We start from the raw sequence: 23384 nt of genomic DNA, 5'->3' as shown, positions 1-23384 counted from the left end.
TTCCTCCATTTCATGAGAAGTGAAAGAAAGACATTTAAATGTTGGGTATACATGGTGAAGTTCTGCAAGCCTCCCAAATTGCTATAATTGTATTAAGTCCCCATCTGTAATTATGAAACAACCTCCCCTGCTTTCACCCACTGATAAATGTGTGGTTATAAACAGAAAATGAGGCCTACTTACAGGAAGGAAATTGGCAATAACTTTCCAATCTTCTGTGCCATTCTGCTCCACAAGTTTCTTTAGCTTCTCATCCTAATACGTTTCAAGAAAAGGTGATTTAAGTTCATCTGACTTGTGTGTGTGCATGTGCGTGTTTTAAAAGTCAATACTATGCATTGCTGATTGTCATAACATCTGTCAACGAGGAAAAGGAAATCTCTAGTTTGGTTGTTCTGGGCATCTTGCACACTTTTTACCAGCTATTAGCAAGATTTTGCAACTTCACTGAAATAGTGTGTCATTTGCTATTTTGGAATTGTGAGCCCGCACCAGAAGACTAAACAGTCAGTATATACTGTATGGAAGAAAAGGCAAAGTTGAACTACAGCGGAACTTTGGTTCTCGAACGGCTTAGTTGACGAACAAATCGGCTCCTGAATACCAAAAACCCAGAAGTAAGTGTTTGGGTTTACGAACGTTTTTCGGAAGCCGAATGTCCGATGCGGCTTCTGCTTAAGTGCAGGAAGCTCCTGCAGCCAATCAGAAGCTGCCCCTTGGTTTTCGAATGGTTTCAGGAGTCGAAAACCAAGATTCCACTGTAATTGATCAGCCTTCTTTAAAAGTCCCCTCCTAGTAGCTTAATAAAATGAGGCCACAATCCTACGTACGTTTATTCAGCATCACAGGCTAATACAGCCAATTCCACCAGCTTTTTGAATCTAATGTATGACCTACTATACTCTTCACTTAGAATTACTTAGTGCACTACCCAACCACTGACATGTCATTATTGGCCATGCCATGAATGAACATAAAGCATTATGTTTGATGACATGATCGTTATATAGGAACCTTACACAACGAATAGGAAAATTCTGCACAGCAACATTCTGTTCCATCCTTCCTTCCACTAGCACATATTGGTGTACATTTTGTATTCACAACAACACAGCAAATTAAGCTAGGCTGAGAACGACACATTGCAATGACACTGAAAAGAGCAGCCCTGTGTGGAGCTTGTCCTTTTCTTTGCATGTAATAAAATGTACCTTGCGTTCTGATGTTAGTATTCCCTACCCCGTATGATGGGCTAAAGGTGGCAGGGAAACAGACAGTGAGATAATGCAACTTTCACTAAATGTCCTGTAAGGGGGGAATTCAATGTATGGGTGGTCTTGGCAGCAGCCCCATCATTATCGTAACATGCAGTTTCACCCACAGCGACTTGCCAAAAGCCACTCAATGAACTCCATGGCCGAACAGGAATTCAAATGCAGCTTTCACCATTGAAGTTCAACACTCTTTGTAATTGGGCCAATGGGGTTTCCAAAATTATGCCAACCAACCGCATGGAGCACTACCATGAAGGAACACTTTGCACTTGCAGTTGGGGTGTAATGTTTTAATTGACACCCACCCGCCACTGCCATTATATTCAAGTACTGGCTTAATTAATTTGTTGATTGGGCAGCAAGACAGCAATCTCCATACTATTTCTGAGTATTCTCACTGGCAACAAATGCATTAATTTAGCAAAATTATTCGGGAACTGCTGTCTTGTCTCAGTAACCTTTACTGAAAGTTTAGGAAGCATAACACTAGGCCCCAAAGGCTATTTAGGAGGAATGAGAGTTCTGCAACAAACAGCCTAAGCTTTTACAAAAGCATTTGGGAAATGACCTGCTAATGTTTACATAGCAACATCAGTGCATGATGTTAATCAAGCCAAAACAGCTTTATGAAAATTGAACTGCACAGAAATAATGGAAGCTTAAATAATGATTCTCGATACTGCCAAGTGATTCTTTTCCCCAGTACAGAAGCTTATGCTGAAAATAAATATATGAGTGACAGAGTGTGAAAAAATAACTGAGGCTTATATTCACTTACCTGGGGGAAAGCCCACCCAGTGGGAGTTAGTTCTGAGTATTCAACTCTCACATTTAGACTGCTATCCTATTCACATTTACCTATTAGTAATCTCTATTGAAAGGAATGAGACCAGGTTGCAGTGTGCTTGATTGCTTTCCAAAAAGGAGATAACATATTGAAAACTAGACTGGGTGGTAGATAGTCATAGTTCTTCAGTATCTTAAGAGCTGATGTTCTAGAAATGCATTTCGGTTGTTGAGAAACTCCAGTGGGTCCTACTGGTTTGGAGTGTATTAAACAAATGGTTCTGAGGTCTCTCGTTAAGGGACCAGCCTTTCAACACCACTTGCTTTTGTTTAGTAGCTCCTGACTAAATTAGTAGTTCCCAACCCTTTAACAGTCTCATTATATATTCCTTTCTCATTAGTGACTACAGAAAGAGTAAGAGAATGGAAGCAACCCCACTATCACTTCTCTTGCAAAGCCTGGAGGTTGGTGGCCCATCTAGAAAGGATCCATAGTTTCTGCTCATCTATCTGCTGTAAGGCATTGCTATCTTGGTTCCTTGTGCAGCAACCATTAGAAACATGAAGCGATGACACTGATATCAACCAAAGAGAGCCAAAGGGCAACCTTAGTATGTCCACGCTTCATTACTTTATGACCTGACCTTATGAAACAGTGCAACCCACCCATGTATAAATTTATAGAGCAAATAATGTTCAGTGACGTTTTCAATGGCCCTGGATAACTTCAGCTCAGGTACATGCCTGTTTGCAAACTTGTATGGCATAGTTGACCAGTTGGCCACATATAGGTCTTGTGCTATGGCTACAAATACGGCCTTAAAACACAAAAGGAGATTGTGGGTGTGCCCCATCCCAGTACCTTCCCCTTTCCACATAAGTCAATGGAGTGATTGCTGCTCTGCTGCCTTCAATGAAGATGAGTTGGCGGTGTGTGTGTATGTGCGCGCACATTGTGCTCCCAAGTGGGAGAGAAAATACGGCTCTATTAATGCTTCTCATACTTCCTTTTCCTACTTCCATGGCTCCTGGGTGTCCCTCATCTGTTCCAATTCCGTGCCGTAATAGCTACATCAAAAATATCCGATGACCATATAAGAGCAACTACTGGGTAGCAATGAATGAAGTAGACCAGAAGTGGCTTTCTCAGGAGTGGGGGTGGAGAGGCTCAGTGCTAGCTTCTCAACAGGTGCGTCACTGCTGCTTACCAGGAGGTGGAGGGATGAGGCACCTAGTGTGGATGCTCCTGCAGGAGTGCCCAATTGGCACCATTGGTGCACCTGCATTGCAATGAAACACCTGCCGGGAAGCTAGCATTGAGACTCCGCCCCACCAGGCAAGCTGCTTTGGAAGTAAACTAATTATACATGTCATAAGGATTTCCCTTCAACATATGTTGTATGTTTGTGCAAGCTTCCTTGGATATAACCCAAACAATCTTTCCACCCCTCCCCCCAAGAAGTCACCTATAAAGCCCCCTCCCCAAAAAGAAATCTTCAGATGATTTAATTGGCTATTTCCCTTTGCTTTCAAATTTACTTTTTCAGAACAAAAAAACAAAGCTACCTTTCTAGGTACAGGCCTACGCAAGGCAGTTGACAAGGAATTTTAACAGGCCTAGGCTCACATTTCTTAAGAGGAAGCAGCTTCTATTCTTGTACTTAGGAGAAGCCGAAGACAAATGAGACTAGGAATTTTATCCATAAGAAACATAAGAGGAGTCTTCCTGGATCAGACTGAAGGCCCTTCTAGTCCAGCATTCTGTTCTCAGTGGCCAACCAGATGCCCATGGGAAACCCATACGTAGAACCTGAGCACAATGGCACCCTCCCACTCATGTTCTCCAACAACTGCTATTCAGAAGTATAGCGCCTTCTGGAGATAATATAGCCATCCCAACTAGCAGCCATTGATAACACTATCCTCACTTAGGTTTGGTGTAATTCACCTTTTTAAAGAGTCATCCAGCTTAAGTGGTCATTGCTACATCCTGAAGTACTGAATTATATCATTCTATCTATGCATTGTGTGAAAGACTACTTCTATTTGTCTGCCCTGAACTTTTCAGATGTTTACCTCTTCCCGGGTCCACCGTGTTTTCCCTAAATGGCGTTTTCCACCCTTGGGCAGCAGACCATCATAGTCATGATCATATACCTCCAGGTCTTCATCCTCATCATCGCTGCTGTATATGCTGGAGAAACAGAGCACAAAGACAAAACAGGGTAAAATGCAAAGCTGTTTAGAATGACAGGATTTGCAAAAAACTAAAAGGTTATGAGGGTAACTGTTTGGAAACTTGCACTGCAAGATTTTGTTCTACATTCTGTTCCTAGTATTCTGAACTGGTTCTGCTGTTTTTGGTATCCACAGATACAAGCAAAAGGTTGGCAACTTTCTTATTACTGTGCATGTTTAGACCTGCTCATACTGTTAGATCAGTGGCAAATTACACACTTGGCAGCTGTTCAACCAATGATGGTTCCAAATTAAAACGCAATGTTTAGGACAATAAAGAGAACGGAGGCTGTGTCCTTTGCCCAAGTACATACTCAAAATCCTCAACTTATGCCAGATCACTTGAAGAATGCTCTATGCTTTCACACAGTTGATAAAGAAGCTTGCATATTCAACTCCCAGGTGATAAATGCTGAAGGGCTGGGTATTTTTAAAAGGAAATACATTCAATACTATACTTTGTCAAATAATGAAAAGACTAATAGCCTGATCCTATGTACACTGATTCAGAAGCCGTGCTGAGTTCAACTTGACTGATGCCAAGGAAAGCTGCATTTCCCCTGCACAGTTACTTAGGTGTAAGGCTGCAACTCCAAACACCCTTACAAGGAAGTAAGTCCCAATGAATTCAGTGGCACTTGCTTCCAAATAAACATGCACAGGCTCAGGCTGCACAAATGCACAGAACAGCAACCCAATGAACATCAGAGGGCAAAGGCTTCTGAAAACAAATGAAATGTACAGACATCAAGTGATCAGGCTGTTTTGTAAATGAAGAGCAGTACCAACAAGCCCACAATTCATGGCCAACTACAACTATAACTTGAGGACAAATGCACAATCTGAAAACTTCACAGCACTGAAGTGAACAGTCACATTACTTAATTATAAATAGTTGTCTTGTTTCTAGTCCACCTGAGGTCTTTTCAGCTGCTGATTGAACCCAGATCTCTCCCAAGGCAGCAGTGAGTGGAAACAATCACAAACATCCAGTTTAACCCATTGAGTTCAGTAAAGTTAAAACAAAGTGTGTTGCAACACAAATGGCCTTACTTCATTTCTATTGTGCAATGTTTCATTTCTAACTTTATAACATAAACATAACTTTTGAAACCTCCGCATACTAACTGTAAATGCAGTAGAAAAGAACACATGGATGATTTATGGCTAATTATGCTGATATGTGAACGGGATAAACCTCAGATGCAGTTTAAGCATGTGTTTTGAGGGGGGGGGGGAGCTTATTAAAGCAATCCTGACAAACATCGGAACAGGAACTAATGGCTAGGAGCCTCAGCTAGTTACACAGGTGGAGAGTAAATAGGATTACTCAGAAGCAGTGCCTTGAGGGTTGCATGTTAGTTGCTGTAGTATCAAGCTTTTCTTTTCTGCTACCACACAGTTTTGAAATAAAGGTGAAAGGAATTTTCACCTTTAAGGATGTACCGTACGCCAGATGTTCTACAGATAAAAAATGTATCATTGTTTTTATCTGTAGAACACATGGCATGTGGTAAATGCAAAAGACATTACACTACTATATGAAAAATCAGAAATCGATTTTGAAAACTACAGAGATACATCTGCTTAAATTGAGAGTTGCTCATGAAAACCTAAGTCACCTATTCAAATCATATTTCAGGACAAGGGTCACCAACCTTTTTAGACCAGTGAGCACATTTCAAATGTTGAGAGCATCCTGAGGATGCCTAGCACAAAATAACTGCTATGGGTATGTGTGGCACAACACAAAATTGGAGCGATGGACATCCCCAATACCCTTATGCTTAAGCAGAGGAAGTCAGCTATGTCCTGCAGGTCCTGATTGTGGAAGTCACACAATACTGATTTTACATACAGGCAAACAAACAAACATACACCAATGTTGTTGCTGTATGTTGTTGCAGTGTTGCTGCAACAGAGAATATGACTCAGTACCAGGAAAAAGATACAAGGTGGCCACACCACACTCACTTTCATTTCACAGAAATTGCTCAGAAAGCACCTGCACATTTTGCCCCACAACTTTCATTCTAGGGCGGCTAGAGACTATAAATAAATAAATAAATAAATAAATAAATAAATAAATAAATGTTCAGAGTTTGGCACACCTTCCCAGGGGCACCATTAAAAGCATTTATGGACACCATGGTTCCCACAGGTGCTAGGCTGGTGACCCCTGTCTTAGGATCTCCCATCACTAAACTATTGCATGCCATTCATCAAGTAAGCCTTGCTAAGACTGTTGTTTATGGAGAATTCAACTTAGGTGACCTTAAATTTGGATTCAAACTCGGGCACATTATTGGAGATAAAAAACACCATCAGCAGACTACCTGCTACCAGACCGCTCAATTTCAAAATGTAGGTACATCGAACATCATGTTTTCATGGGAGGGGAATCTGTGGCCCTCCAGATGTTGTTGGATTCCAACTCCTATCAATCCCAGGAAGGATGGCCAATGGTCAAGGAGGATGGGAGCTGCACTCCAGCAACATCTGAAGGGTCGCAGGTTCTCCATATCTAGCCCTGGTTAGTGTGTTTTATTAATCACTACCATACCCTAGAACAGTTGTGGGGAATCTTTGGCCCTCCAGATGCTGCTGAACTACAACTCCCATCATCCCTGACCACCTGCAACGCTCCCCATGCTTACCCTAGAACCTTTCACCATGGCACATTAGCTTTGTACATGCAGGGAGAAAGTTATCTGGGTGAGCCCTGGTATTAAATCTCTAACCATAAATCTAAAGTGGCACATTTCTGCAACAGATACAACATGTAGGACTGCTGGTCATGCAGCTTGGCCATCACTCATAGCCGTGGGGACGATGCCTGGTTCTCAGCCTCAATTTCCCATGCATAAAAATGAAATGATGGCGAGTCACTTTACGGGTCTTTGAAAAAATCTTCAAGTGCCAAGCAAGTAACTAAAAACTGAGGGTAGAGTCCTACAGCTTTAAAGGTATCTCCATGATACAAGCCCCAGTGATTGCATCACCAATTACCAGAGGCCAGAACAGTCTGTCCTCCACAACACCAACACATCTCTACATTATGTGCCTGTTATGGGCTTAATTGTAAGCTGCCTTGGGAGGCGATCCTGGCTGAGAAGCAGAGTTCAGATGCAATAAATAAGTAATGCACAGTAATGGGCCAGGCCATGAGGTGCAGCTGCCCTCTTGAAACCAGTGAGATGGAGCTTACTCGGACAGGGTTGTGTAGGGTGACAGTGAGATTGGAGCTGTGCAGGCAAACTGGCAGGAATGCCAGATTGGTTCCACTGGTTGTGCCTGCACAGCCTTCATCTTGCTGCCACCCAGGGAAGCTGCAGAGATATCAGAACAGGTCCATGGCTATGCCTCACGACACAGGCTGCTACTGATAACAGATATTCTGCTGTGTTCCTTTTCTCAAAAAGTAGCTTGAGAACTCCCATCACCAGTCATATGCTATAGCCCTCCTCTGAATGTGATCAGGAAACATGCAAAGGGATGAGCATGTTCAATCCCTGCACCTTTTAGAACCCTGTTTTCTAGGGCTACAAAATACTCAAGGAACATATCTGAGTATAGAAGGCTCCATGTTGCAGTCATCCACCCTCCACAAGTTGGTCAACAAGAACAGTGCTGGGGAAGGGGCAGAGCTAGCATGATTACAGGACACATAATACAAAGCCATGGCTAATGGTAGGGCTGCCATTTCAAAGGCGGAATTGACGTCTGGGGGGAATTTCCGAAAGGCAGCGGTTTGTCTTGGATCTTAGGCAAATAAAACACACACACACCAAAAAAAAACTCAACAAGATTTGTCTTTTTTAAAAAAAAAAGCTGAGGTAGCTGGTAGACAGTTGTTGAAACATATACACTCTTCTGCCATTAAAGAAAACACAAGCCAGGAAGAGCAGCTCTTCACTTTAGATTTTAGGCAGTGGCAGCTCCTTAACTGTAGAGTGTACCTCGGGTTACATACGCTTCAGGTTACACACTCCGCTAACCCAGAAATAGTGTTTCAGGTTAAGAACTTTGCTTCAGGATAGGAACAGAAATCGGGCTCCGGTGGCGTGGCAGCAGCAGGAGGCCCCATTAGCTAAAGTGGTGCTTCAGGTTAAGAACAGTTTCAGGTTAAGAATGGACCTCCGGAACAAATTAAGTACTTAACCTGAGGTACCACTGTAGTTAATGTGGAGGTCTGAGTTCACACATAATGCTATGGTTAACGTTAACTACCGTTTATAAATCAGCTACATACCTTGGTCAGCAAGCAACCTTGAATCGTAGTTTAATAAACCCGTTAAGCAGCTGGACTGGATTCCAATGGAATACTAAGACATGAAGCTGGAATCTTATGAACAGAGGGCATTGCTTCTGGATATGCAAACATAGGCTGGTGCTGTTTGTCCCATTGAAACTCAGAGTACAGTTTAATTCAGCTTTGAGTACAGTTTTGCTGATTTCAATATAACTGTCATAACTACCTTTATCTGGATCTGGGCCTTTATGATTAGGTCACTATTTGAGTGACTAATAGCCCCATCCCATGTATATTAAGTAGCAGTAACTCCCACTGCTTTCAGCTGGGAGTAAGCAATGAAACTTAATGTGCTTAATGAATAAACAGGGGCTTATTAATATTGTAAGCCAACTTGAGCATGGTTTTAACCATGGAAAGGCAGCATACTACATTATGTATGTTTGTATGTATGAATGAGTCATAGAACTGTAGAGCTGTAGACCACAAGGGTCATCTAGTCCAACCCTGGGGAATTGCAGGATTGGTTCTCCACATGCATGCAAGTTTTTTTTGGTTTTTTGCAATGTTGTCAACGCAAGTCTATAACCCCCATTCACCCTTTTGAAAGGAGACTCGAGTTATTCATTTATTTATGCCGCGTAATACTTGACAGTCCCTAAAAAAATTACAAAATAAAAAATACAATATGTGTTTACAATAAAACTCAGAAACTGCACTGTATTTCAATGCAGTATTAGAAAAGCCTATTGCTAACGACCCATTTGCAATATTTCAATGGCCAGTATACTGCAGCCTCGAATTTCAGACCAACTCTGCATCCTGTTTAGCAGCATTGCAGCTCCTCTTTTACATTTCAGACAGTGTGGATCCAGCACCAGATCTGTCTCTCTCGTTTCCTTCCAGCGCAATAAACTGCTCAGTGTACCTTCGCTTGAGATGACGTGTCAGGCCGAAGGAACCTAAAGAGTTAAGAGCACCCCACCTGCTAAGTTTTGCTGAAAGGCTCCACGCGCGAGCGCTACCCTTTTGCCAAGGAAACCAAATTGTGCAACCAATTCAAACGAGAGGAAGGGAGGAGAGAGGGGTGGAGGGGCGGGGAGGAAGTGATTTGTTGCTGGCGCTTTACTACTACTACTACTATTACTACTATCGCTGACACTGTGATTGAAAGAAGAAAAAAAAAGCGAGCACCGCGCTAGCCAACCGAAGGGCAGCCCCTGCCGTTGCTCTGACGCGATTTCACCACGCTAAGCCCTCCGGCCAGGTGCTGCAAGGGGAAGCAAGCCCCGGGCTTTTTTTTCTTTCTCTTTCGCCCTCCTTCGCCTGTTCTCCCCGCCCGGAGTGCAGGAGATCGTAACTCCCCGCCTTGCAGTCCCATTCATGCTTCACACACTAATACAACTCCTTCCTGTACAGAATGTATCATTAAAAAAAAATAATCCGGCGCTGAGGTTTTTTTTTTGTAAGGCATGGTTCGAACTCTTCCCAACCCAAAACTTTGCGCTTTGCCAAGGCAGGGAAGAAACCCCACGAGTTCCCCCCGCCCCGCGCGGCCGCTCTGCAGGAAGGAAGCGAACTGGTTGGGCGGCGCGGCGCGCGCGGCAATGCCCGGGCTCGGCAGAAGCGGGGCACCCCGGGTGCGTCACCCAGGGCCGCCGAAGTCGCTTTTGTGACCCAGACTCGCAACTTCGTCTGCACACAATCGCGAGCGCACGCATGCCCGGCGCCGACCCGTTTTCTCGCCGCCTGCCTATTCTCTTTTCGTATTAGATTAGCAATAACCGAAAGAGAAAAGGGAAAATTCAGCGTGAGCCCCAGCAGCTAGGACTTTGCTTTCCGTGCCAAGGGGAAAGGAAGGGAGGAGGGGAGAGAGCGCGGGCAGAAAGGGAGGAGGGGAATAATCGCTGGCGCTACACGGCGAAAGAGAAAGGCAAGTTCTGGCTCCACGTGGAGCGACTGTCCCGAGATAATTGGAAAACAATCCTGCACTGTGTGAGCGTTTCTGCAGACCACGAGGCGCTGCTTGGCCCTTCCAGTTTGCTGCTGCACGCCACGAACCGCGGAGGGTGAAAGGGGAGCAGCGCCGGGTAGCCAGAGTCACCTCCACCACCCCACAGCCACAACGTTCCCCAGCACAGGACGACTGAGGCTTCCTCCATAAGACACACAGGCGACCTTGTCTTTCTTGCCGTGCAAGATCAGGGTCAACGTTAGCAAAACGAGTGACAGTTCTTGACAATAACCCCTAGCCCGTTCTCCCCTTCCCTCCCATTGCATCTTCCTCTCCAGCCAAAGTTGTTCCACACGTTGCTGCAAAGAACGCTCGGGCTTGCGGAGAACAGCCTGTGCATTAATGAATGCCACACTGCACAGCACTGCTTTTGGGATGCATATATAGCATACATACATATACATATGCTTTTTCTAAAAGAGGGGTTATCGGGAGGAAGCTGAGTTTGGAGTCCCGAAACACCACGCCGGGCAAATTCAAAAAAAGAGAGCTGGGTCTCCCTTCCACGCAGCCTGTCATCCACCTGACACAACCACAGAGAATGAATGAGACGAATGGACACAGGCATCAAATACCTGCAAGCTAAGCCGCTCCGACATTTTTACACCCTTTTCTTACCTCCAATGGGCTGCTTGCTCGCCTGCTCCGGCCCCAAAGGATCGCGGAACGGGGACGCCCGTCGCGATCGCCGGAGGCAGCGGGTCCCCTTGGCAAGCCAGGAACGGGCCTGAACCTTTTTATTTAATTATTTGGGCCCACGCGTGCAACGCGTAGCCTGGGAGGAATACCCTCCCGCGCACGACACACAAAACACGCCTTTCACTGCACAAACCTGCACGACTCATTGCAAATAATCGATCCTTCGTTAACTCCTAAGTTACTCGCAACCGGGAGCGGAGGGATGTGGCTTGCAAAGGGGAAAGTAAGCTGCTAAACTTTTGCTGATGCAGCCTTGCGCTTTCTTGCAAGGCACCCGTTTTAATGCACGCTCTGACAGGTGTGCAAAAGAACTGCTGCAGCTCTCGCCCTCCTGGAAGCTTAGGGAGTTTCTTTGCTTCTCTAACACTGCGAGAGTTTCCCCCTCCCCAAAAAAGCAGCCCGACAAGACAAGACGCACACACAGAAAGAGGAGAGAGACAGACAGGCAGAAATGCATTGGCGTTGCGAAGGGGTTTGCTTTTCTGCCCCTTCTTGTTCTTATTACCTGTGCCTAGGTCTCCTGGCCATCCTTGCATTAGTCACTGAGGGCAAGGCGAAAAGTAGGTGGGCGGGTGGGGGAGGAGAGGGCTTTATGCTGCTGGAAGAGGTGCTTGGCGTTTCTTGCCGCTTAAGAGGAGCTCCTCCGCCGCAAAGTTCTCAGGAGCGGGAGAGGGGAGGAGGAAACAGGTTGAGATGAAAGAGTAAACTCTGTAAACAGAGATGCCATCAAACAAAGGGCTTTTTGGACACTCCCCCTCCCGCCAAATCTGGCGCCCCTGCAGTGCGCAGGCGCTTCTCCAGCCGCTGGCCCTGGGTCTTACTGGCACGGAGGAAGTCCTTCCAGCCCATTCGGCTCTGTGTGTGGCTCGAAGCGCGCGCGGCTGAGGCGGCGCCGGCGGCAGCAGCCCGGAGCTGAACTCGAGGGGGAGAGCGGGCAGGCGCGAGAGGCGCCTTTTGCTGCACAGTCCCGCGCAGCCGAGACGTGTCCTGCTGACACACACACAGGCACACAAACACACATCCCCCCGCCAGAGCACACCCCCGCCGGACCGCCTAAGCACGGGCTTGCTCGTGGAGCCGGGGTGGCTGGGAGGCGCCATGCCAGGCTTCACGAGAGGAGCCCGCTTCGCTCTCCTCACCCACTTCGTGGCCTCCATAAGGAGACGGCTGGGCTCAAACTTCCTCTGGCGCTCTGCCCGTTTTGCTTGCCAAGGAGGAAGCTCTAAGCTGCAACTTATTCTCCGCCAGGTCCACCTGTCTTTTTTGCGGGGTGGAGGTGGACGGTAATGTCGCTAGTTTTATATATATATTTTTACAGGGCTTCTATGACTTTTAACGGCAGGCAGGCAGGCGTCCAACAGGTGCAGTGCCACCTTTCTGTTGAGAGAAACGACCTGTTGAATTTTTGCCCGACATTGGAAATGCTGCAGGTTATAAATTCTGCGGGGGGGGGGGTAGAGGGAGAGGGAGAGAAGGTGGTGGCAACCCCATCTGAGGCTTACTGAGAACAGGATTGCAAATATACTCCTCCTGGGAGGAGATTGCAGCAGGCTGCGCTTTCTTTGTATTTAGAGGCTGACAGACTGCTGCTTCCAGTGTTTTGAAATCATACCTTCCATCCGGATTGTTGCAGCCCAGGAGTTGCCTTTGCTAAAGGCACCCGTTGCACATGTGTTAGGAGTAGCTGTGGAGTGCACAGTGGGAGACAGTTTCTGCATATATCTGTAATGTAAGAGGGGAAATGCAATGCAAGACACCAACACATCCAAGTTTCTGCACTTTCTGCATACAAGTGGGACCTACAACAAAAGATTGCAGGGTGGAGTGTTGCTTTTCATTATTCCAGTCAGCCATAGGCAGTTGGAAAGAGCGTGGTGCTGATAACGTCAAGGCTGCAGGTTCGATCCCAGTATGGGGCACCTGCCTACTCCTTTATTGCAGGGAGATGGACTAGTAGATTAACCTCAGGGTCTCTTCCAAATCTACAATTCTATGATTCTTTGCCTTCTTCCAGGATATTCTATTCCATTACCTCATTTTCTGTTCCCCAACATTTCCAACCATTAGCCACCATTTGATGGCCGTTGAGAATGCTCAGTTCTGACTGGGCTGGTTTTTTTTTTTTTTTTGTCCCCTTAGGTTACCCCCCTTAAGATCTTCAATACTTCTGCAAACTCTGGGGTTTTCCCAAGTTTGCTGATACATTCCTCTGCTCTGTGGCCCCGTTTAGGCTGCAGTGTTGGCACTCATCAACTGAGTTCACGATTAGAGGGAGTGATGTGCAATGCATGCACATCCATTATGTGTCCCCATGAGACTGTCCTGGCCCACACCAATAGAACCAAAAACAGACTAGCATACTAATAAGGGGTGTGGGTGTGTGTTTGTGTGTATAATACATGTCTGCCACTTGTTTACTTCATTACCTTTACAATATTGTCTGTGCCCAGTCTCTCAGAAGTCTCTCAGGCTATGTACACATTAGTGATGTCATTCCCCCTCACTGTGTTTCAAGCTGCCTTTTTACCTCCTGATTTGTTTTCCTGCCCCGAACTCCTATTCCATGAAGCTATCATCTGTGCATGCAGAATGGCTGTATCAATTCTGTTGTTGTTGTTTAGTCGTTTAGTCATGTCCAACTCTTCGTGACCCCATGGACCAGAGCACGCCAGGCACTTCTGTCTTCCACTGCCTCCCACAGTTTGGTCAAACTCATGCTGGTATCAATTGTACACACAGCTTAAACACAGCTCATGGAAGCTGGTTTGATGGAAAATGCATCAAACAGCAATATTTCTCAAGAAACTACAGGATGTATATGGATAGTGGCTGGCACCATGTGCACTCAGGTTTAAACACCAGCAGTGGGGATGCACGAGTAAGCAGGGATGTATACACAGCCTCAGATGTGTCTTCTGTTTTGCAGCCAATGACCTGCCAAGCTGTTTCCACTTATCTACACAGGAGTTTAATGTGGATTTGAAGCTGCATGTGAAGCTGCTTGATTTTTTTGGTGTTGTCCGCGCTGCATTCTCCCCATCCAACTGGCAGCCTACAATTTTTCATACTAAACTTGGAAAGTAAATACAACATAAAATTACTTGTTACCTGACTGGACACACTAGAACACACTGTGTGGGCAGGTTCTGGTGATGTTTCTGCAGTGTCAGTTATAACCCCATACTTCCATTTTGCTTCCATCAGCTGATAGGAAAGGATTTGGGTTCCTGGTATATTTTTTAATGAAAGCTGTTCTTTTGTGCAGAAGAGATCTTGTGTAAAACAACTGTGTTAAAAATTAAAATGGAATTTCTCCCTGCAGATCAGAAGGTGGGGAAAGAAAAGGGAAGGGAAGGAAGTCATGAGTGACTCCAAATTCTTGTCTGGCTTGAAGCAACACACATTTGTTCGATGAATGCAGCAGTTTTCTGCAAATCTGATATATTGGGAAACTCATCTTTCAAAAGTAATTAAAAGGTGCCTGCACACAAATATAAAAAACTTGTCCACATGCCTACAATGGACCTCTGGGTTCTGGAATTTACACTGGGTGGGGACGTACCAACTGAGGGGAGGGGACAACACACAGTGTGAATACATCACATCAAGCACTGCCCAATAGCATTGGTGGGAAACACTAACTTAGCAGTGACTTTAAGAGAAGTCAAAAGATATAAAAAACTTGGGAAAACCCCAGAAAGATAAAACAAGCCTTGTAAGTTCTTCGAAAGGTGCCATAACTTAAAAGGCCCTCCTTCTGGTTGCCATCCATTGTATCTTAGAGTGATTGGGCAGAATAAGGAGGAGGAGGAAGGTACACAGGGCTTTAAAGACAAGTACCAGTCCCTTGACTTGAGCCCAAGGGCCAGTGTAGCTGTTTTAATGTTAGAGAGATAATGATCTTGCCCTCTTGACCCAATCAATGGCCTAACTGGACTAACTGCACTTTCTGAATGGTCTCTGAAGGCAGCCCTGCATACAGTCTATGGCAGCAGTCTAGCTTCAATAATACAAATGGAGTATGAAAGACCATTACATAATCCAGCACAGATTGCAGCTGATGCACCAGTTTACACTGATGAAAAGCAGTGCAAACTACCAACACCACTTGGGTCTCAGTGTCAATTTAATGCTCTTTACTGCCTTTATCGTTTACTAAGAAAATTAATTGAGGTTATCAAAAATGTCGTAACTTGATATCACCCTTATAGCATATACAGAGGTTTTGGGTTGAGGATCAGGATAAGTGTTTCTCAAATTCAGGTCCCCCAACTGAAGGACTACAATTCCCATCATTCCTGACTACTAGTCCTGCTAGCTAGGGATGATGGGAGCTGTAGTCCAACAACAGCTGGGGACCCAAGTTTGAGAAAGTTAGGGCATTGGTGGGGGCAGAGGGGAGGAAGGAGGCCAAGGAGGTTTTCATATGACTGCAGCTACTGTTTTTCTAGGAAATGTTCCAGCACAGGTGATATAGCCTGTACCTGATCCCAGGTGGTATCCAGGTGGTCTGAGCTCCATGTGGGGATGGTGTGGGAAAGTCAGTGCCTCATTTAAAAAGAAAGTAAATATTATCTTTCCAGCAGTATTCCAGGCAGCCTGAGGACCATTCTCCACCTCATACTGACAGCTTGTTGAAATTAGTCTCCATGCCTTCCGGCCCACCAGCCTCACTTGGCACCAGCCTCCACCATTTACAAGCTTACAATGTAGGTGAATATTCTGTTGTTTTGTCACCAGGTTGGGTCACAAGTGTTTAAAAATATAATATTTAAATGAGTTTTCAGACAAATAAAATCAAAAGAATAGAGTGGGTCCTAAAATATATAAGTCAAAGGTGAAGGTAAAGAAGTATATCTCCAGCATGCAATGGTAACTACATAATGAAGGTGCCTGGCTTTCTCTGTGAGGAGAAATTCCACAACTTAGGAGCTGCCACAGATCATTCCCTCTTCCAGGCCACCTCCCTCCTGAGCTTTTGAGGGTGGCGGCGTTATCAAGAGGTGCCCTGCTCCTGATCTTAACACCCATGAATATGTGCAGGGTCAGATGCAGTCTTTCAGATATTTGAGCCCTGTGTTGTTTATGTGTCTGAGAGATGTTTATTATTAGCAGAAACTAGCTGATATTATTATCGTTTTTCTCCACTACATTGCCATCTGGCCAAATTCAAAGTGCTGGGATTAATATTTAAAACTATGCAGCTTGAGGCCAAATTACCTAAGGGATGGTCTCCCTTTCTGGGTGGGGCACCTCTGAAGTTGCTGGAGGGTGTTGACATAAGAAGGGGGCTTCTCAGTAGTGGCTCCCAGCTTAGGAAACGTTCTCTCCAGGGAGACACACCTGGCACCATCACTATCTATTTTAAGCATCAGGCAACAATGTTTCTATTCCACCAGGCAATTGGGCTTTATAATTATCTATGTCTTCAGTGCGTAGAATGTTAATCTTGTCTTTATAAATCTGAATGTGTTTTTTTAGCTTTTTGCTGTTTTAGTTTTATGTCGGTTATAATATATGCGCCATTTTTGGGTTCCTGTTTGGGGGGGAAAGGTGACCAATAATTATAATAAAGCCCTTTCTTTAGTAGCATCTTGGTTGTGAAATGCCCAAAGTGTTTTATTTGTGCAGGCTTTTCATTTTGTTCTTTAAAATTCTGATTGCTTTTTAGACCCTGAGCACTAATCGTTTTATTCTCATTCTGGATGATTCAACGTTGTGTTTGGTTTTAAGTCCATTTGGTTTTTATATTTTATGGTTTAAAAAGTCTTTTGGTAAACTGCTCAGAGAACATACAGTTAATGAATGGTATAAAATGCTGCATATAAATAAAACTAATAAAAAGGCCTAATTTCAAAAAGTGCTTAGTACACTTTGGTATGCATTGCTGCGGACGTCTCTTCACATATGTTCACTCTAGAGTGGCTATACTCCCCTCCTTGCCAACCCCCCCCCACTCCCCATTATTGGGCCAGCCCAGGTGTTGCTGACTTGTGCATCTGGTCACTCTTTTGCAACAGGAGGGTTGTCTTTTGACAGTACAATCCTATTCAGAAGCGAGCCCCATTGAGTTTAGTGGGACATACTCCCAGGTAAGTAGGTATAGGATTGTAGTCCAGGTCTGCAGTGTCTGAGTTGTGTTAACAGGGAGGAGCCCCATGCTAATCCACACAAATACAGCAGGCGTTTGGCTTTAGTTTTTGAACAATTGTACTTTTGCATGTTTCTATTTCGTGTTTTTTTTAAAAAAACAATAAATAAATAAATCAGAGGCTAGCAGTTTAAAAGTCCAAGTAATTAGGAAGGGGTTGCTGACTTTTGCTTGACTTTGTATAATAGTCCTGCTGGGTTTTTACTCTTATTTTTCTCTGCTTATGACAGAAGAGCTTCTGCTACTTCTGTCGTAGGAGGGTGTCTACTAAGCTCAAAATGGCTCAGTAAATAATTTTCTTAAATACAGAAATGACTCACATTTTGAAAGAAAATGGTGAACTATGCAAAGTTCTCAGTTTAAGCAGTATAGGTCAGAATCTTGCACCTTTTAAGTGGTTTTAGGCTCTGTTCCTAAGCATACTTATGTGAAAGTAAGTAGATCCCCTGATTTTCTGCTTTTGCAATCTGGAGAAGCTGTGGGGCAAGCAAAGAGCGAGGAGTGGTGGGTGTAGTCCCATTGTGCAAGCTAAAATCATTGCGCTGATGGGATATGTTTATTAAATATTGCCTGCAATATTTTGACTCCAAGCTTGATCTCAGCAACCACCGTGTTGGCACTGATAGTAAATAAGTAGGCCATTTTGATAAGAAAAGGTCTGCCCTGATATCCTCCTGTTGAAATTTTGTAGTAGAAAGAAGTTAGAGAGCAGATGTGGATACTATAGTGCAGAGCTGAGGAATCTGTGGCCCTCCAGATGTTGGATTCCAACTCCCACCACCATGGCCAATGGTTAGGGATTATGGGAGTTGTAGTCCAAGAGCACCCAGAGGGTTGTAGGTTCCCCACGCCTCCTTTCATTATGCTGTGTCACTGCCGGGAGAGAGGTATGGAAAGAGCGCACAGAGCAAAGATCCTCTCCTTTTCACAGAGCACTAGAACTCACGGACATCCTATGAAGTTGGAAGATTCAGGGTAGATAAGAAAAGGACATAGTTAAATTATAGAACTCTCACCAGTGGTGGCAGTGAAGGCCACCAACTTGGATGGCTTTAAAGGACAAATTCATGGAGGAGAAGGCGATCAGTGGCTACTAGCCACAATGGCTATGCTTCCTCTCTACAGTTGGAGGTGGTAATACTTTTCAAGACTAGTTGCTGGAAACTGTGGGAGGGAAGAGTGCTCTTGTGCTAGGGTCCTGTTTGTGAGTTTCCCACAGGCACCTGGTTGGCCACTGTGAGAAGAGGATGCTGGACTAGATGGGCCATTGGCCTGATCCAGCAGGCTCTACTTGTGTTCTTAAGGTCCCCTGACCATTAGGTCCAGTCGCGGACGACTCGGGTTGCGGCGCTCATTTCGCTTTACTGGCCGAGGGAGCCGGCATACAGCTTCTGGGTCATGTGGCCAGCATGACTAAGCCGCTTCTGGCGAACCAGAGCAGTGCACGGAAACACCATTTACCTTCCTGCCAGAGCGGTACCTATTTATCTACTTGCACTTTGACATGCTTTCGAACTGCTAGGTTGGCAGGAGCTGGGACCGAGCACCGGGAGCTCACCCCGTCGTGGGGATTTGAACTGCCGACCTTCTGATTGGCAAGTCCTAGGCTCTGTGGTTTAGACCACAGCATCACCCGCGTCCCTTGTGTTCTTACGTCTCCTTTATTACAGCAGTGCAGCTTTGCCCATAGCTAAGACTGGCAAAGGCATGGCATTCAGAAATATGAACCTATGAAGAGCTATTACACAATACACAATTCTGCATGGAAGGCATCAGGATCACATTCAAGTAACTTTTTGCCAGAGTAGATGCACTGAAATAAATGGCCACGGCTGCTCCTAAAAGGTGTGAGCCTCCTCAACATTCTCACTGGCGTATCAGGTGGCCTAGGAGTGTCTTTTTCCAGCTCCAGCTGGTTTGCCACTTATGGCAATTTTTAGATACAAATGACTTGGCCACTGTACTCCATCCTCTGGTAACTTCCAAATTATTACAGTCATACCTCATGTTACATCCGCTTCATGTTACATTCTTTCAGGTTACGTCCCGGAAGTACCGGAAAGGGTTACTTCCGGGTTTCGCACTCGCGCATGCGCAGAAGCGCAAAATGACGTCACGTGCATGCACAGAAGCAGCGAATCGCAACCCGCGCATGTACAGACGCACCACTGCGGGTTGCGCTCTTTTCATGTCACGAATGGGCCTCTGGAACAGATCCTGTTCGTAACCAGAGGTACCACTGTATTATAATGTAGCCTACATGGAGCTGGCCTTGAAGATGACTTGAAGACGCCAGTTGGTCAAAAATGCAGCTGCCTAACTAACCAATGCAGCTGGCTGGGCTTCTACTCAGAACACATATAACCCTTGTTTTAAAACCGCTGCATTGGTTGGCAGTTTTGTTTCCAGGCCCAAATCAAAGTACTCACAATAGTGTTTGTCAATGTCAGTTTTGCAAACAGTTTTAAGCTGCATTTTAAAGTGTTGTAATCCACCCTGGGGCCTTAGGGTGAAGAGTGAGTAAATAATAATAATAATAATAATAATAATAATAATAATAATATCATCTTCAGTCCTTTAAATTCAATGGGTCTGCTTTGAGTGTTAGTTGAATACAAAGAATCTCACTGTTATCCATGAATAGATAAGTCATATTAGCTGCATATTTCCAGCATGAACACTGTATGCCCATGCAGCAAAACCACCACATGTAGGATTGTCATGTTACAATGCCTTAAATCACTTACAAGCTTCATGATAAGTCCTTCGCAATGCCTAGCATGAGGAACACAAAATGAGTGCAAGATTCAAACCTATTATTAAGCAGGGAGACATCCTGCATGCTCCACTCCTAAGTATACTACTTGGAACTAAGTTCCACTGAAAGCAGAGTGAACTATCAGTATGTTTAGAGACAGTGTGCAGGAGTGTGTGCCTTCCAGGCTTTCAATTCTAGGTACATTCACTCAAAACCCTAGCCTTGTAACCATTATAACTCTTTGTTTGCAATGCCAGATTGTAGTGCCTTATGCCCTACTTTTTAACTAACTCTAAATACCCAACTGGAAACAAGGATTGGAGGCCACAGGTTTAATCACAGAGCAGGAAATGGAGCAAGAGTGTAACTTTGCACAACTTTGGTAGCCAGTGCTGTGGTCACAAAACCATTGCGGAGGCAGTATTTCACGTGAACCTCTGATCCCGTCCTCATTCCACCATTTCCCTCCCTGTGTTTTTGGGAAAGGGGGAAACCTTATACCTTCTTTGGTAGGAACTGTTATTACTATTTATCAGGAGCCATTCTTACAACCTACTTGGGTACCAGGTCAGTATCTAAAACTGCTTGGGCCCTTAAGGTCAGTTTTTCTTGTCAGCTGCTTTGGAAATCTCTGCTAGAACTTCTCCAAAGAACACACACGCTAATAGTTCTCTTGACAACATACAATTCTTCCTTTGTTTTCCTCTTCAGAAACATCCCCCCCCCGATTCCCCCCCCCTTCCTGCCATGCCTGCCGTTTCTAAAATAACTCATGGTCTCCATATCATGTGCATAGTGTAGAGTCAATGTGGTGCAGTAGTGGTTTGAGTTTTGGACTAGGGTCTGGGAGACCAGGGTTCAAATCCCCACACAGCCCACACAAAACTCACCGGGGCAGTCACTGTCTCTCATCCTAACCCATCTCACAGGTTTGTTCTGAAGATGAAATGGGGTCAGGGAGCAGTGTAGGCCACCTCGAGCTCCTTGGAAGACAGTGGGAGAGGAATAAACAAATAACATCTGACTCCAAAGGGGATCCTATTGCTGACAAAGAATCTCAACACTAGTTCTACATGCACAACACAGCTTTGCATTTTTTATATTTCACTCAGCCACACATATGAGTAGTATTCAGTCATGTGGGCTAGACACAGATCTAGACTTTCAGAAACTGCAGAACACTTTCACTCTTGCTTTAGTAGCATGAGAAGTCCTGTTTGAAGCTATTTCATAAAGGCTTTGTCACTTTTGGATATGAATGTTCAAAGGAATAAGGAATGTTCACAAGTACTAATAAAAGTGGTTGGTAGATATGTGCCTGTCTATCTCATGTTTGTTGGTTGCCTTTCTCTTTCAATTTGTACATGGTCTTTAGGGTGCAGTGTTTCATTGATTAATATCACTTCATAAACTTTTGATCAAGTAAAAGGTGTCCCAAATTGATTCAACTGTTTATTTTTTTAAAGTTAATAATTTTTAATGTAGGTACTTAAATAAAGGTATTTAAAAACTTCAGATGACAGACACCATCATTGAAGATGCCTATTCCATTTTTAACACACTGGAAGGGACCTCTCTTACAGATGTGCCTGCTATGCTACACATAAAAAGAACGTGCTTGTCAAAATGATGGTTAATTGGTTAAATAGGAATTGCCCCTCCCCCCAAAAAATATAGTCTGCTCACCCCCCCCCCCCAAGATCTGAGGGACAGTGGACTGGCCCCCTGCTGAAAAAGTTTGTTGACTCCTGATTTAGGTCATGCATTTCCTGCAGAACCATGGAAGGAAATATATTGCAGTTGGATTCCAGATTATGTTTGTACTTGAAAGATTGTGCCCACAGGTCTGTTGCTAACAAAGCTGCAATCCTAACCACACTTAACTGGGAGTAAGTCCCATTGAATTAGATTTGTCATACTTCTAGGATTAGAAATTAGGATTGAATTACAAGTGGCTTTGAGCAGTTGCAGCTCTTAGTTGTCTGTTCCATAACTTTGTGTATTTATTTTCTCATATGTTATTTGTAAATGGCATCAGTGTTACTAGTGGTTTCTCTGCATTCAAAAATGCAAGCGCTAAAATGTAAGGCATGATTAGCATCCTAAAAGATAATTTTAACAATGAGTCATTGGCTGTCAAAAGAGCTTGAAGAGCTTATGGTCCAACTCTGTGAACAAGGGTATGATACTTGAAACCCTTACATTCTGAAATTTCTTCTTCTTGTTATCCCACCCTTCCTCTCAAGGAGCACAGGATGGTGCACAACATTACAATACAATACAATACAATACAATACAATACAATACAAATGTTTAAGAAAATGTCAGTTATAATGACTAGAATAATAGCAGTGTCACAATATAACTATCAATAGTACAAATGCACCATAACATAGCTTTAAATAATAGCACAATATCGGCAAGCAGTCTGGTCTATATTACGTGCCCCGAACCCAGGTGAATAAGCATATCTTTACTTGACAATGTGGGAGCTAGCTGTATTTTCCCAGGGTGAGAATTCCATGTGGTGCCACCACCAAGAGAGCCCTGTTTCTCATCATCATATCCTAGGTATGTGATCACAAGTAGGGCTTCCTCACAAGAACTTAGAGCATAGGTTGGCTAGTACTGCGGGAGGTGCTCTTTCAAGTACTTGGGTCCTAAGCTTTTAGTAATGTTGTTTAGTCGTTTAGTCGTGTCCGACTCTTTGTGACCCCATGGACCAGAGCACGCTAGGCACTCCTGTCTTCCACTGCCTCCCGCAGTTTGGTCAGACTCATGTTTGTAGCTTCGAGAACACTGTCCAACCATCTTGTCCCCTGTCGTCCCCTTCTTCTTGTGCCCTCAATCTTTCCCAACATCAGGGTCTTTTCCAGGGAGTCTTCTCTTCTCATGAGGTGGCCAAAGTATTAGTGCCTCAACTTCACGATCTGTACTTCCAGTGAGCACTCAGGGCTGATTTCCTTAAGAATGGATACGTTTGATCTTCTTGCAGTTCATGGGACTCTCAAGAGTCTCCTCCAGCACCATAATTCAAAAGCATCAATTCTTCGGCAATCAGCCGAAGCTTTTAGTAATATGCCTATCTAAACTACAAACATAAACCAGTTTCACACTTATTTAACTCTTTGGGCTTTTAGTTGAGAAATCCAGGAAACAATAATTTAACAAAGTGCTAAGAATTCTAATACTTTTTATCACATTTTTATATC

General features: G+C 44.4%; 1 protein-coding gene across 3 annotated transcripts in view; it reads right to left on the bottom strand.

The window, feature by feature from the left end:
• The window catches only part of MYB (MYB proto-oncogene, transcription factor), a 36091-nt gene extending 23964 nt beyond the window's left edge, over positions 1-12127 (bottom strand). For all 3 annotated transcript variants that reach the window (XM_083731649.1, XM_083731650.1, XM_083731651.1), the window contains exons 1-4: positions 12085-12127; positions 11769-11919; positions 4137-4254; positions 184-255 (exon numbers count right to left, since the gene is read on the bottom strand). In XM_083731649.1, coding sequence (XP_083587775.1) covers positions 184-255; positions 4137-4254; positions 11769-11919; positions 12085-12112 — 369 coding nt within the window. In that variant the 5' untranslated portion in view covers positions 12113-12127. The remainder of the gene's footprint in view (positions 1-183; positions 256-4136; positions 4255-11768; positions 11920-12084) is intronic.
• Between the last annotated feature and the right edge of the window lie 11257 nt (positions 12128-23384).

This window comes from Podarcis gaigeae, assembly GCF_964106915.1.
Source record: "Podarcis gaigeae genome assembly, chromosome: 3".
Lineage (NCBI taxonomy): Eukaryota > Metazoa > Chordata > Lepidosauria > Squamata > Lacertidae > Podarcis > Podarcis gaigeae.
Note: the sequence above shows the minus strand (reverse complement) of the source record. Positions and strands in the feature narration are given on the sequence as shown.